Here is a 16161-nt window from a genome sequence, read left to right on the forward strand (position 1 = left end):
CAGACCCTGCTGGTGCTGAGACAAAAAGACCTGCGCTGGCAACGACCCTCAGAGTGAAGGCCAGGCCCCTGGCGGCTCGCTCTACCTCCTGCCCGCCCACACCAGGCACCCTCGTGACCCAGAGCTCCAGGTGGGGCAGGGGGGAGGGCAGCAGGGAGACTGGGGCACGGGGTCGCCGGGGTCTCCATGATTCCTCTCTCACATCTCCCTGCACACCTCCAAGGGACATCTGGGAGGGAGGCGCCGTGAGCGGGAAGTGTGTGTCTGACCGGGCCACCCCCCTCCCCAGCCAGCTGTGTCCTGCTGTGCCTCTGCCCGTGGGAGCCGGCTCCACCACGGAGAGGCAGTCAGAGAGGGCACGCGGCATTTCCACACTCCTCTCCCTGACGGCAGCGAGACAAACCGAGCCAGCCCTGCCGCCTGTGGAGCCAGGCAGGCTGCCCCGCCCTGTGCCAGGTCTGTGGGGACTTCCAGCTCAGTTTGCCGGGCGAGCACAACACGCAGGGACCCTGCACAGCTGCCGCACGGAACCATGCGTGGCACAATACTGTCGCCCTCCCTCGGAGGTGAACCGCACGGCTGCTAGGGACAGATGTCCGAGTTTGTCTTAAAAAGCCACCGGCTACCCAAAGGGACTCTGCACTGCACACCCTGGACAGCCCCCGCCCCTGGACTCCAACAGCTGCCGAGAAGCCTGGGTCCCCACCCCACCCCCTGCCACAACCCCACGTTCCCTTGATTTCCATTCTCGGTGGGAAGCGGGCGGAAGCCCCCATGGGAACAATAGCCTCCAGGGCTCGGCAAGCAGAAGCACAGTCACCAAGGCACGCGGCGTGCGAGGCGATCGCCTACACAGCGCGCCACCCGGTCCCCGAGCGCCCGCAGTGTCCCCCCCGGCGGCTGCTCGTGAGAACAAAGACTGCGGCGCCCGAGCTGGCTGGGGAGGCGGCCCCGTACCTCCAAAATGAACTTTCTTCTTGAAGCGGGAGTTCTCAGCCATCGTTCCCTCCCCGGCTGCGACCGTCTCACTCAGGCCGGTCCCGCCGCAACGCCGGCTCCACGCGGGGGTGAGTCCACGGGGCCGGCCTCATTACTACCGTCTGCTAGTCCAATGGGAGACAAAGTTGCAGCCCCGTTGGGCTCGGATTTGAAGCAGGAAAGAGAAGAAATAAGAGGAAAACCGGCAGCCCCTGGGTGCTGAATCCACGGCGAGGCTCCCGGAGATGACTTTTGGAGATGGCACGCGGGCTCGCCTGAAAATTCGCTTCTTTGACACAAGTTGTAAGCTCCAGATTGGAGCCCGCATCCTTCCACTCCCCACTGTACCAGGGACTTTTTTTCCTAGTGCCGGTTTCCATGGCAATGCATCAGTCACTAGTCTAAATAAGTACGGGTGAAGGACGCTTGAAAAACCAGTGCCATTACGCATGCCGTGAGCAGGGAGCGGGGAATGATGCAACCCGGCTATTAGCACGGGGCAGGGGTGTCACCCGGCGGCGGCTGCTGTCCCTGGCCCCGGTAATTGCTCTCTCATTTGCTAAAGCTCAGCAGTTTTTCGGTCACGGCCGCCGCGGAGCCCAGCTCCCTGCGGACAGCCGGGTAGCGAGGTCCACTCTGGCCACCCTGAGCTGAAGCAGAGGGAAGGAAGTCCCTCTCGGTGAAGCCGGTCCACTGGCCTACATCCCAGCTGGGCAGGGCACCCCCAGCGTGCAGAGGCTGGGGGCACTCACGGTCGGTCGCGCTGCAGATTCAGCTCCCAGGATGGGGGCGCAGGGCTGTGGCAGGGAACCTGGCGTCCCCGCCCCACGTCATCGCTTCCGCGTTCCATCTCCTTAGAGGAGGCGAGTGGTACAGTGGCGCCCAGGGGGGCTCTGTCCCTCTGTGTCTCCGGTCGTTCCCTCCTGCTTTGGGCAGCTGCCATGTGCTCGCTCACTGTGTGGCCTCAGACAGGAGTGCACACCTCTCTGAGCTGCAGGCTTCCAGCTGGTTGGAAGAGGGATCACAAGGGGCTGTGGATTCTCACCGGACGGTCTTCGGTCCTAGACGGCCTGGGGTGGAACCCAGCTTTGCCGGTCCCTGAGGCCTGACCTTGGGCACACTCCCAGCTCTGTCTATTGGCCAGAGGGGACAGCAATGAATTCTCTGTGCGATGGAGGGAGGGAGGGGGTGCTAGGGTGGTTATGGGAATACAATGAGCTCAAGAAGGGCGCATAGTAGGCATTCAACAAAGATCGGCCTTGTTACTATTCTTGTCCTCACTGTAAGGTGCGGAGCACACAAAGCTAGCTGAACACGGAGCTGGCTGCCGGGGTGTACAGTCCACCATGTCACCCATCCCTCCTTCCCCCAACCCAGTCACGCGGAAACAGGCTCTGCACAGGTCCCCAGTGGGAGAGTCCAGGCCTGGAGTCTCACAGTCAGGTAAGAGTGGACCCCAGACTGGAACCCGAGTCTCTGGACCCAGCTCTGTGCCTGTCCACCAACCACGCCTCCTGCCACGGAACTCCTGGGGACACGTTGTGTGCCAGGCACATGGCTGCCCACAGAGGGGGGCTTCGCTGCTAGAAGATAAAACACGGTCTCTAACGGGGGTCTGGCCGATCGGGAACCTCTCCCTCATGCTGTCTGTGCACAGCTCAGCAGAGTAGGGGGGCCTCCGTCCCTCCTGTGGGGGCTTCTGGCTCTCTGCAGCCCCACAGTCTGATCTGATGTGATCCATGGGCTAATCTGAAGGTCGTAAAAATAGCCTGTGCCTGGCAGGGGAAGGGCCGGGGGCTGCTGCCACCACCACGCACCAGGGCTCCAGTGGGAGGCAGAAGCCGGAGAGCGGGAGGTAAGAATAGCAAGGGTTTCCGCAAGAGCTCCGTGGTCCCCTTCGCCAGCGCCCGAGGCAGTGGCAGCGGCACCTCGCAGGCCGTGGCGCTGGCATCTGTCAGCTCTGTGTCCTTGGAGACGCCCGAGCTCTTGGGAAGGGGAGGCACTCCCGCTGCACGTGGCAAGGAGCCTCCGCCTTCCCTGGTCTTTAACTCCACCCTGTCAGGCTAGACGGGGCGGCCACTGACGCGAGAGGGCCGGCTTCTTCCTCACTCCCGACCCTGCGCAACTTCCTGAACCGCCCCGAGATTCAGCTGCCCTGGTGGGGAGGGACGGCGGGCAGACGCCTCCGTCGGACCTGCGGAGGGCGCTGGGCCTGGCCCCCACTGCATCCCAGGGTCTCATGTTTCTGTCCACCCCGGGCCACACGGGCAGTGAGCTGTGGAAGGCAGACGTGACCCAGGTGTGCCACACACACGTGCAGTCTGGTGGGGCCCTGTGCTCACAGCCAGTGGGTTGAGCCCCTTCCCTGAAGCCCACGGGGCAGGGGACCTTGGGAACGTGAGTGACAGCCCTGGCCCCACGACTCTTTCACTGGAGAAGAGGTGGGGGTGAAAACAGCACCAGCCCCCGGGAGGTCGTGGGCATGGCCTGCCTGGGGTGGTGTGGGAAGCTCCCCTCACCCTTCACACCGGGTGGCAGGCTCCCCTTGGAAGGCTCCTGGGCAGTGCCGGGGGTGGAACAGTTACAGGGGTGCACTGCTCTTAGCCAACACCTGTCTCCCATGCTCTAGAACCAGCAGGACCGGCAGCCGCGTGTTCCTTAGGCACACACACGCCAGACTCAAAATGTGCATGAACACACACACACACCATCAGATCACACATACACATGTAGTCATATGCACACACATGTACACACCACACACTGCACGGACACACAATCCCACCAACACACATGCAACCTGCTTATATACACGCATAACTGCATACACATGGGTATACACACATCCACACACAGACAATCACGGGTACATATCTACACCCAGGCACACAGGAACAGTCACACCTGCCTGCCTGCAGGTACACAGGTGTGTGTACACTCACCCCACACCTGCCCAGCCCCAGGTGTGCACACTCACAGAGGTGGGAGGGACATGGAGAGGCTGGGGATGTGGAATTCTCCTGGGAAATAAGGCCTGAACGCTAAGGCTTTTTTCCTGCTGGGACCCAAGGGGTCCAGGCCTCTTTCCTCTGCTAAGCGCTGCCCAGGCTCCAGTGCAGAGCAGGTGAGACAGGTGAGACCCCCACTGGCCGGAAGCCGTGTGCCGTCTCTCAGTGGCCCCTGCGTCCTCCAGGCACCTGGGTCCCAGCCTGCTGACAAGGGCTCCCTGGCCCGCTCTGCGCCCTCCTGTCCCACCCCACAGGTGAGGGCGTAGGGCGCCTTGTCCCGCACACACACTCCCAAGCTTCTGGAGCCCTCTCCAGCACAGGGCACGAGTGGGGGTCAGTTCTCCACAAAGACCTGTCCGTTTGGACCCAGCAGAGAGTCAGGGTCGGAGGCCAGAGTCAGGGACTCAACACAGCTCCAGGCAGAGGCCGTGCCTGATGAACGGGGCAGGTGAGTGTGCGTGTGGGAGGCCCGAGAGCAACCACGTCAGCATTGACAGAGGTCTGTTTTCCCGAACACAGCTGCAGCAGGGGCAGTGTTGCCTGCCCTCCAGGCGGGATCGACTATAGGTCCGTGGAGGTCCTGGGAGCACTAGGGAGGCAGGGCCAGCACGTGGTGCCTGGGCCAGCCCCTCTACAGGCACTTCCAGAGGCCTCATGCGCATCTGGAGGGTTGGAGGCGTCTTTCTGGGACTTGATCTGAGAGCATCGATCCTAATTCTCCTCCCATGATGCACAGAGCGTGTTTTGGGCTGGCTTGAATACACACGGATTCTTCCGCACAGCCAATGCCTTGAACATCGAGGGAAGTGCACCCCTTATCCCTTGGAGCGGTCCAAGGACTGCCCTCCTGGTGAGCACCAGCCTCCGGCCAGCTGTTTGTCTTCTGATGGAGTCGCACCAGCACCGTGCCCGGTGGAGCAGGCACCTGCCCCGCCAGGCCACCTCGTCCTTCTGCAGCTATCGGCATGGGGCCTGTGCCATCCACTCCCTCATGCTTCCCGGTCTCCTGAGCCTGGGGTAACAGTCACGCCTCGGCCAGTGGGGCATCTGTGCAAGGCCGGGGGGCCGGCAAGGGACGAGCCACTGCTCCCTGGAGGCGGCCGCTGCGGAGGCCGACAGGGCACTGGCTGCGCTCTGAGCAACACGTCTGGGTTCTTCTGAAACCCCAAGGGCGTGGCGACTTCCTGCAGTGACCAGTCTCTGGGGGTCCCCTTCCTCTTTCTGCTCCTTCAGCCGTTTCAAAGGTTTGGAGAGCAGTTTCCTGTATTCACTGCCCTGTGTTTGAAACACCTGCAGGGGTGTTCATGGTTTGGGGCTGGCATGGACTGATAATGGGTGTTTTGTTTTTTTCCCCCTGAAATTCTGGATGTCGCATTTTTTTTCCATAAAAACTTCATTTAAGGCGCCGGTGTTGTGACACAGTGGGTAAGCCACTGCCTGTGACGCTGGAATCCCCCATGAGCCCTGGGGTAAGTCTCGGCTGCTCCACTTTGATCCAGCTCCCTGCTAATGTACTTGTGAAAGCAGCAGAAGGTGGCTCAAGTGCTTGGGTACCTGCACGTACATGGGAGACCGGACGGAGCGCCAGGCTCCTGGCTTCAGCATGGCCCAGTCCTGGCTGTGGTGGCCATCTGGGTAGTGGGCCAGCAGATGGGAGATCTCACTCTGTAATTCAAATAAATAGATCTTTTTTCATTTAAAGATAAGGGAATTTTTGCACAGAGTGTTTCAGAAAATAAGCACACTGTGTCTACCAGGATGCGAGTCACAGAACTACAACAGAGGAAGCTTCTGAGAGGGCTGAGGACGACGGAGCTGGACATGATGGTCAGAACCACCGCCTGTTAAGGGTCCTGGGCCTTAACCTGCAGGCCCACAGCCGCGGTGAGCTCAGAAGCAGGAGTCCCGCCTTGGGGGAAGCGGACAGGAGACAGAGTGTGGTCTGGCTGAGTCTGAGCCTCCCAGGAGAGAGGTTTGGGAGGAGAGAGCAAGCCACACAGCAGAAATCACACCCTTCACGGGAATGAGCCCCAGCTCCAACTTCCCTTCCCGGCTCCAGGTTCCTGGTCTTGGTGCGTTTTTACAAGGTGCCCTCAGACACCACCAATGGCCCGGGGGCAGCGCCAGGGGCAGCGCCCTGCTCCCGGTCCCTGGGCACCACAGTGGTTCCCTCCCACTTCCCAGGACTGGGCGGTGCAGGGGCTTTGGTCCCAACCAGAGAGCAAGGGTGACAGGAGTGCGTGAGCTCACGCCCCTGACTATGACTCTTTTCTCTGAGGGGACTCCAAAAAGTCTGCAGGAAAGTGAAATCCAAAGGAAAGAATCTGTTCTGGTGCAAATGGCTTTCGAAACCCCTTGCACATTTTTTTACCATATTTATCTTCTACTACCTTCCAAAGCGCCATCGTAGGCATGGCCTTCAAAAATCACTGTGAACCAGGCCGGCGCCGCGGCTCACTAGGCTAATCCTCCGCCTAGCGGCGCCGGCACACCAGGTTCTAGTCCCGGTCGGGGCGCCGGATTCTGTCCCGGTTGCCCCTCTTCCAGGCCAGCCCTCTGCTGTGGCCAGGGAGTGCAGTGGAGGATGGCCCAGGTGCTTGGGCCCTGCACCCCATGGGAGACCAGGAGAAGCACCTGGCTCCTGGCTCCTGCCATCGGATCAGCGCGCTGCGCCGGCCGCAGTGCGCCGGCCGCGGCGGCCATTGGAGGGTGAACCAACGGCAAAGGAAGACCTTTCTCTCTGTCTCTCTCTCTCACTGTCCACTCTGCCTGTCAAAATAAAATAAAATAATAAAAAAAAAAAAAAGAAAAAAGAAAAATCACTGTGAACCAAAAGAAACGCGCAATTCCGCTTCCACCGACTGGAGCATGCCCGCCTGCGTAACCCCGCTGGGTCCCTCCTGCTTGTCTTGGGAAGCCCCCCCCCCATCAGGTGGGCAGCCTCAGCGCGCGGGTGTGGCCTCCTGCCTGCAGCCAGCAGCATGCGCAAGCCCTCAGCCCTACGGGCACAAGGTACTGAGTTCCGTCTGCCACCTGGAGAGAGGTGAGAAGCGGGTGCTTCCCCCGTCAGCCTCTGGTGCAATGCAATCCCCCCACGTGCCGGCCAAGAGGAGCCACGGAGGTCCCAGGTGAGCTCGCCGCCCACAGCCGCGGTGGGATGCTAACTTGCTGCTGGCGGTTCAGCTGTCCACGCCTCTCCAGGCACCTTGCAAGGTGCAACACCACACAGATCATGTGCAAGCGGGTGATGCTTTCCCTGGGCCCAGGGAAGTGCAGAGAGGAAGACGTGCACAGAGACACGGTGCAAAGGAGAAACAGGCAGCCCAGTCCCCCCTCCCCACCCCCCCGCCGCCGCCGTGAGCTCGCTGGGGACAGAAGGGACAGCTGGTTCTTTCTCACAACTAGCACTCGGCCTACTCGTCGGAGACGGAAAACAGACCCCAACCCTGGTCACCACTGCCTCATCAACTCTGTCCCCTCCAGGGGCGTGTCTGGACGGGCCCTTGGTTCCTTCTTGAAGAGAGCGAGCTGTGGGCGGAGTGGGCGCTGTGGTGTGTCTGTACACGTGTATGTGTGTGTGTGTGGGGGGGGATGATCACTCTAAGAACCAGCGCTGTCAGCAGGTCCCAGCTACAGAGCACCCTTCTCGGATTCCTTTGGGTCTTTTCTGGGTCAGGAATTCAGACCATGGTCACCGCAGAGGGTGTGTGGGTCCAGGGCTCCTGCGCTGGGAGGCCCCGGGGAGTCATGGCGACCAGGGGACCCTCGCTGAGCCCACCCCTCGCTGAGCAGCGGCCAGCGGCTTGGGGTCCAAGCAGCGGGACAGGGGCAGCAGGGACCCACGCTCACTCTGCATTCGGGCACCGCCACTCACTCCAGAGCCAAAACTGCCCCAGGGGCCGGCGGAGACGCAAACGTTCGCCAGAAGCCTGAAACAAAGGCAGCCAACACGCAGGACGCCTGCGGAGCGCCAGGGGCCCCCGCAGACAAGAGAAGGGGCTGAGAAGTGATGAGGTTCATCGAGAACGGCGCTTTATAGCTTGAGTCTTTAGGGGAAAAATACTTCGAGGCGAAGGCCATTCTCAGACTGTCATTAGCCTAAATAGCACAGGCAAGAATAAGTGCCGTGGAGTGTACCAGAGGGAGGGATTTTTCCCACTGTGTGGAATTTGAGTGAGTAAATGTTTTCCTACAGTATTCACAAATGCCACCAACACCCCAAACCAGCAACATTCAACTGATCTGCAGCTGGTTCTGTGTCAGATTTAAAATGACTCATTTTGCAACATTTGGGGACTCGTAAAGGCTCAGTGTGGCAGGAGGGATCTCCTTGGATACCGGGATAGGGATCCACATGGCCCCGGGGTTGCCCTACGGCCATGGCGCATAGCAACCTCTCTCCAAGGCTGCGGGCCGTTGTCAGCTGGGGCCGGCGGCTGGAGTACGGGGCGCGTGGGGTGAGGGCCTGATGCCCGGGAGGCTCGGTCTGGACCGGACCCCCTGAGGGGCAGGCACCGTTCACATGAACCTCAGCCCGCGGAGGCTGTGGTCCCAACAGGGCGTGGACAGGGGAGATCCAGTAGCACGGACAGAGACTCCAACTCGGGCACACAATGGCACCCCACACCTCCCACAGGCTGCGGGTGACTGGGCTGTGAGTCCCCGCGAGCGACTTAGGGAACGACCACAAGGAAAAAGTCTGCTGTTACTTTTTCACCCGAAGAGTTTGGATCCATGCTTGGCCTCCGGGCGCAGGGGGCCAGCAGCAGCCTCGGGGGAATCAACAGCAACCCTCAGGGTGGCCCCGGAGCTCTTTTTTTTTTTTTTTTTAAGATATTATTTATTTATTTGAGAGGCAGAGCTACAGAGAGAGGGAGAGACAGAGAGAAAGGTCTTCCATCCACTGGTTCACTCCCCAAATGGTCACAATGGCTGGAGCTGGACCAATCCAAAGCTTCCCCTGGGTCTCCCACGTGGATGCAGAGATCCATCTTCCACAGCTTTCCCAGGCCATAAGCAGAGAGCTGGATTGGAAGAGGAGCAGCCGGGACACGAACCCGCACCCATATGGGATGCCAGTGCTACAGGTGGAGTCTTAACACACTATACCACAGCGCTGCCCCTTCTCCCACACCCCTGCTGTCGGTTTGGGTTTGAGTCCCAGACTTCGAGGACACCCAGCAGCTTTGGCTGACAATAGGAGTAACAGGCACGGTGAATGAAGGGTGTGTACACACCACAGTGCAGGCTGCTTCTTAGAGTGGGATCTACAAAAAAGTGGACAAGCCCACCTGCAAGTGGCGGCTCGCCAGCTGGGGGTCCGTGCAGCCCAGGGCTGTGGCAGGACCGCGGCTCTACCCGGAGCCCTGCCTCCAGCTCCACGTCACTTCTGCACACTTGGCCCAGCATCTCAGAGCTGAGGGTAGTTCCAGAATACTGGGGGGTCCTGACACTCTCTTCCTTCACTCCCACCTCTTCTTCAACAAGATCCTACCCAGAGTCCAACACAGACGCCCTGCCCGCACGCCTCCCACCAGCAGCACCGAGGGAGCCCGGGCTCCCCAGGGCAGAACCTGGCAGCTGAGGCTGAAGGACGCCTGCCTGTCTCACAGGTTACCAGAGAGACCACCGGAAATCCCTGTGGATCTGCCAAAGCTTCACGGGGTCCTGAGGGGCCGGGCTCCCTGCAGGGGGCTGGAGTTGCAGCTCCAGGTCTGCTCTGGGAGGTGGGTACAGTCAGGCCCCCTGGAGTCAGGGCTGAACCAACAGGCAGGAGGAGGAGGGGGGGGGCCCTTCGCTAAACAAGCAGCGATGACTCTCCCACGACAGCCATGCCCACACCATGTGACACAGAAGCTCCTCCCATGGACACAGTCTACTGCCCAGCCCTTCCAGCTGGACTGGTCCAGGGACAGGTACCACCAGGATGTGGCACACATGACCCCATGACCCATGCTGCTTCTGAGGCTGGACACAGAGAGGCCTTGCCGCACCCGCTGGCTTGTCAGAATCCGGGAAGAGGCAGGATGAGCTGTGGACAAGGACAGGTAGGCTGTCCCCGGTCGCCCTGCCAGCTTGCCGAGCCACTGCTAACGGTCAAGCCAGACCCGCACAGGCGTCCAGCTGCCCAGGAGCCTCCCCGCAGGGCCCTGCCTCAGCTGATCTCCAGGATCTGGGATGAGGGGCGGCTGCCTAACCCCTCGATATGGGGGGAATTTGCTCCGCAGCCTCTGCCGACGTGTTGGCTGCCTGACTGCAACAAGTCGCGTGCTAACGGTTTCACCACGTGCCGGTTGCAGAGCAAAATCTCGCCCCTTGCAGCCACACTGTAGACTGAGGAGAGACCCCAGGAACCCCGGCACACAGGGCTCCCCAGGTGGGGGTGTGGTGGGCTGGGAATGGGCGTGGGGCTGCAGGCTGGCCCACACGCCACTCGTGAGCGATGGCACGCAGGAGCCTGTTTTCTCAGAGTCTCCACGGACTCGTGCAACACTCTCAAGCCTTGCTGGCTGCCACGGTGGTGGGTGACTGGCTCCAGGCAGGTGGAGCCGCAGAGCGGTGTCCTAGGAGCTGGAGCCCTAGGCAGAGTGCCGCAACCCAGGGTCGACTGGGTCCTAGTCCCTGCATCCCACCACGCAGGCCCAGGCTTGGCATGGGACCGCCCACGCCCCCACGTGGCACCACCCAGGTTACGACCCAGGAGAAATGGGCTCCGAGGTCCCAGGGGGCACAGGCGGTGGGCCGGCAGCAACCCAGACTTCTCATCTGTGTCCACCGTCCCATCTGCCGGGGGCAGGGGGCTGCCCTGGGCTTCCATGCGCATGGGTGAACCTCAGCCATAGGCAACCTGCTCCGTGGCCAGGCTCTGTGGCTTGGGAAAGTGGCCCCCTTTCTGCCAACGAACTCAAGAGGAGCCGGCAGCTGGGCCCTGGCCTCTTCACCCCAAAGTCAAGTGGAGCCCCGGAGTCCACGGAGCCTGATAAACACCTGTGCCCCTGGTGGTGTGGACAGCGTGGCCTCATTAGCTCGATGGACAGAGAAGCGATCTCCACCTCGCAGAGGCAGCGGCGACGAGGGGCTGTGGGGATGACCGTGCTGCCCACGTACAGCCGCAGCAGGGAATGAGTTCAAAGCTACACACACCCCAGGATCAGGTAAGGAAGCCGGCGGCTACAAATATCCCGAAGGGGCCTTGGAAAGTGATCCTCCCAGCGGGAGGAGGACCAGAGGGAATGGAGCCCTGACGCTCCGTGCAAGGTGGACAGGTCTCAAGGCCTCGCGCTCAGGCGTGGGTGTGTGGCGCAGCAGGCTGTCGCCACTTGCAACTCTGGCTTCCCACATCAGAGTCCCGGCTGCCCGGCTTGCGATCTGGCTCCTTGCTGTTGCGCCTGGGAGGCAGCGGAGGATGGCTCAAGTGTTTGGGTCCCGGTCACCCGCGTGGGAGATCCAGACGGAGTGTCTAAGCTCCCGGTTTTGGCCTGTCCCAACCCTGGCTGTTGCAGGCACTTGGAGAGTGAACCAGCCGATGGAAGACCTCACTCTCTCTCTGCCTCTCTGTCACTCTGCCTTTCAAATAAATTCAGCGAATCTTTAAAAAAGGAAAGTGAAAGAACCCAAACGCAGGGCCACAGGCTGTGCAACTCCATCCGCAGGAAGAGTCCCCGACGCACCAGTCCCGGCAGCTGCAGGGGCCCGGGCAGGGAACGGGCACTGGTGCTGGTGGCCTGGAGCTTCTTTACGGGACGTGACGCCTGTTCTGGAACTAGATGGTGGCTGCTCAGCTTCGCGGTGCACTCACGGCCCCCGAAGCGTGCACTTTAAGAGGGGTGATTACTACAGCATCTGAAGGATGTGCTAACCCAGGACTATATTGCATAAAGACAAACAAGAAAGCATGCCTGTGCCCGATGGCCCGGCTTCCAATCCTGCTCCACCACTTGTGACTTCAAGAACATGGGGAAGCTGATGGGCGTCTCTGTGCCTCAGTTTCCCCACATGTAACAAGCCTCGCTGCAGGCAGGTGTTATGGGGACCAGAGAGGCTACTGCACCTGAGGCCCCAGGAGGGGCCGCTCTCGCTGTGTGACACTTGTCTTCCATCTGGTTTGCAGCAGGGGCCCCCGGCGGTGGGCAGTGTTGAGAGCAGTGCTTTAGCAACTCCTTCCCCACCCCCACCCCCAGCCGGGCCTCCACAGGGCCACTGGCCAAGAGCAGACACACGCGAAGCCCTAGCCATGCCCCCAACCCCTGCCCTGTGAGGTCACGCACACCCCTCCCTGGACTGCACCTCGCAGTCCTGGCCACTCCCCTGGCCCTCAGAGCAGCCTGGAGAGCGGACGCCTTCCCCGGGCCTCTCCTGCTCCGTCTGTCTCAGTTCCCGTGGAAGAACCAGCAGCTTCCAGCAGGCTAGCGTTGGAGACCCTGCTCAGCCCAGCCCTGCCTCAGCAGCCCTCGGTCACCCGCGGCCCCTGCCTCAGCAGCCCCTGCTCAGCCCAGGCCTGCCTCAGCAGCCCTCGGTCACCCGCGGCCCCTGCCTCAGCAGCCCCTGCTCACCCCAGCCCTGCCTCAGCAGCCCTCGGTCACCCACGGCCCCTGCTCACCCCAGTCCTGCCTCAGCAGCCCCTGCTCACCCCAGCCCTGCCTCAGCAGCCCCTGCTCAGCCCAGCCCTGCCTCAGCAGCCCTTGCTCACCCAGCCCTGCCTCAGCAGCCCTCGGTCACCCGCGGCCCCGCTCACGTGCCCCGGTCCCCTCTTTTCCTTCCTCATTCCTTTGGGTGGAGTGCGTTCCTTGTGGTGACACTCGTACACCTGACACCCATCACTGTCAAGTGTGCAATTTCTGGCAGTGCAACTCCCGCCACTTGCATCTGGTTCCAGAACATTCCCGTCAGCCGGAGGGCTCCCGTCCCCAACAGCACTCGCCCATGGACCGCACTGTGCCCCGACCTGATGTCTGCCACGGTGGACGTGGGGCCTCCAGGAGCCCTCTAAGGTGGGCCTGAGCCCACGGGGTCCCTGTCCCCTGGGAGGAGGAAGGAGACACCACAGGCCCTCCCTCCATGCATGCGGGGGAAGGGCTGTTGAGGACACAGCAGGACCCTGGTCGTTTGCAAGCCAGGAAGAGCCTTCGCCTGGAACTGAATGGCCAGCACCTTGACCTGGGTGGGATGCCAGCCTTCAGAGAACACGAACACGAGTGTGGCTGAAGCCCCACGCCCCCGTGGCTCAGCCCTCACTTCCCCCTCGCCCAGGGGCCACCACTGGCCAGGCTGTGTGAAGCCCGCCCCTCTCCTCCCCGGCGCACCTCGTGTCCCCTGGAAGTCACAGGCATGCGGCTAGCCGAGGGCAGGGGCTCCCTGCTGAGAGCCGGCTCCAGCACACCAGCCTGCGCCAACAGGTCTCTGCCGAGTGAATGAATCCCAAGCACAGACTGCATGTCAGACACCGCCAATGACTAAGCCGTGACGAGGGCACCATGGGCTCGGGGGACACAGACACGGAACAGATCGTCACAGCTGAGCGGGGCTGCCTGCCACAGGCAGATGCGTCACGTGCTCGGGGAGCAACAGGGAGCGCCGGGAGCATGGCGAGCTGGCTGCAGCCACGGGGCCGTCACCTGGGTCTCGCAGGACGAGCAGGGAGGCTGTGGATGAACAAACAAGGGACAGGTGCCCCAGGCAGGCCCGGCAGGCCCAGGGGAGCAAGGATGCTCCGCAGGGAGTCACGGGCTGGGGTTACCAAAGGCAACAACTCGCAGGAACAGTGGCTGCTGGGGTGGACGGTGTCACCCACTGGATGGGGTGAAGGGACCGTGGTCATCTCAAATACGGGGCAGCTGAGACTTTGAGATGCTCTCTCTGGAGGTGCGCAGCCTGAGGAGCTGGGGTTGCAGCCCAGGGGCCTGCAAGCTGGCACGACTTCTGTCAGTAGTGTTACTGGCACACAGCCACGCCCACTGGCTGATGTGCAGTCCGCAGCAGAGCAGAGCAGGCATGGAGTGTGAGGCGTTATTCTCGGGCCTCGGACAGGTGAGCTGGGTGAGCGTTGCCCCAGGCACGAGGCCAGCGGGACAGAGAAGCAGCAAAGAGGAGAGGGCTGGGGCAGCACTGTTTCCTGCTCCCAGGAAGGTGCCCACGCAGACGCAGGGCGTGGCACAGAGGGCGACTCGCCCACAGGCGGGTTAAATACTCCTTGTGGCCTGGCATGGCCACGGTGGGGCCCGGGTAGAAGGTGAAGGGTACCGCGTGCACAGATGGCTCATGGGAGAAAGCAGGGGAGTGCAGCAGCTGGGGAGAGGGGGACCGGCCCCAGTACAGAGGCCTGGCCCCACCCTGGCACCCGGGCTGGAACGTCTGCCCAGACCCCTTGGCATCATCGTGCCCAATGCTCTGAGCTGGGGTTGCACAACCAGGGCAAGGGAAGTCCAAGGGGGCAGAGGACTGGAGCAGGGGCCACACTTAACCACAGGTGCAGAACCCTCTCGGGACACGTGCCCAGTGCTGCCGGCTCAGGACGGGGATGGCCAGGCTGGTCACACCCAGCTGGGCTGCTCCAACCAGGAACACAGCCCAGGAGCCTTCTAGCTCTGCCTCCCAGGGGAGGACGCCGGCACTGGCCTTGGTGAGGGGCCCCTGGGGACGGTCTTCCTGCCACCGCCCTCCCCCGGGAGCTGGGCTGAGAACAGAGCACGCAGCCCACGTGCCCAGGCCTGGCAGACATTTCAAGCAGCACAGGGGGGGCCTCTGCGTTGCCCTGGAGACGAGCGGGCGCAGGCCGTGGCACATCTGTGCTCGGCGCAAGGCCCGCGCGTGCCCGACCCTGTAGCGGGGGTCAGCGTGGGAACATAGGTGAGGCCGTGGCCGACCCTGGCTGGCGTCCAGTGCCCTGCGGACACGGGGGCGGCATCCCTCCCCAGAGGGACCTGCATCCCACGCTGAGCGGGATCTCGGTAAGGCCACGCCCCAGAGGGAGAGCTTGTGGGCGACTGAGCACCCACCTGCCAGGGCCCCGCACGCTCCAGTTCTGTCTCCCAGAAGGCCCGACTGTGAGGGCGCTGTCCACTCAGCCTGACTGCCCTTCAGCCAGGCGACTGTGGGGCCGCGGCCTCCGAGCCCCACGCCGTCACCACCCCTGCCGCTCAGCCCCCTCACCCTGGACACACAGCCCCTAGGATGTGCCCTCAGATCCTGCTGCTCGCCCCCTCACCCTGGACACACGGTCCCTAGGATGTGCCCTCAGATCCTGCCGCTCAGCCCCCTCACCCTGGACACACGGCCCCTAGGATGTGCCCTCAGGTCCTGCTGCTCGCCCCCTCACCCTGGACACACGGCCCCTAGGATGTGCCCTCAGGTCCTGCTGCTCGCCCCCTCACCCTGGACACACGGTCCCTAGGATGTGCCCTCAGATCCTGCCGCTCAGCCCCCTCACCCTGGACACACGGCCCCTAGGATGTGCCCTCAGATCCTGCCGCTCAGCCCCCTCACCCTGGACACACGGCCCCTAGGATGTGCCCTCAGGTCCTGCCGCTCAGCCCCCTCACCCTGGACACACGGCCCCTAGGATGTGCCCTCAGGTCCTGCCGCTCAGCCCCCTCACCCTGGACACACGGCCCCTAGGATGTGCCCTCAGGTCCTGCCGCTCGCCCCCTCACCCTGGACACACGGTCCCTAGGATGTGCCCTCAGGTCCTGCCGCTCAGCCCCCTCACCCTGGACACACGGTCCCTAGGATGTGCCCTCAGGTCCTGCTGCTCGCCCCCTCACCCTGGACACACGGTCCCTAGGATGTGCCCTCAGATCCTGCCGCTCAGCCCCCTCACCCTGGACACACGGTCCCTAGGATGTGCCCTCAGATCCTGCCGCTCAGCCCCCTCACCCTGGACACACGGTCCCTAGGATGTGCCCTCAGGTCCTGCCGCTCGCCCCCTCACCCTGGACACACGGCCCCTAGGATGTGCCCTCAGGTCCTGCTGCTCGCCCCCTCACCCTGGACGCACGGTCCCTAGGATGTGCCCTCAGGTCCTGCCGCTCGCCTGCTCTCCTCACCGAGGCCGTTCGCCTTTCTCGGCGGCCACCAGAGCAGCCTCCATTTCGGCCAACAGAAGCTTCCTCATCTGCGGCCCAGGAGCCCGGCCCCGGTCTGCGGCTCGTGGGTAAGGACACAGCTGAGCCTCAAGCCG

General features: G+C 62.6%; 1 protein-coding gene across 17 annotated transcripts in view; it reads right to left on the reverse strand.

Annotated features, from left to right (window-relative positions):
• The window catches only part of SHANK2 (SH3 and multiple ankyrin repeat domains 2), a 390809-nt gene that overhangs the window by 160336 nt on the left and 214312 nt on the right, over nt 1-16161 (reverse strand). The window contains exon 1 of one of the 17 annotated variants that reach the window (XM_089307199.1): nt 958-1287. The exons of the other annotated variants lie outside the window; for them this stretch is intronic. Coding sequence (XP_089163325.1) covers nt 958-1000 — 43 coding nt within the window. The 5' untranslated portion in view covers nt 1001-1287. Of the gene's footprint in view, nt 1-957; nt 1288-16161 lie in introns of those variants that run through there. 17 annotated transcript variants of the gene reach the window in all.

Source organism: Oryctolagus cuniculus, chromosome 1, assembly GCF_051225735.1.
Source record: "Oryctolagus cuniculus isolate XC-2025 breed Fujian yellow rabbit chromosome 1, ASM5122573v1, whole genome shotgun sequence".
Classification (NCBI taxonomy): domain Eukaryota; kingdom Metazoa; phylum Chordata; class Mammalia; order Lagomorpha; family Leporidae; genus Oryctolagus; species Oryctolagus cuniculus.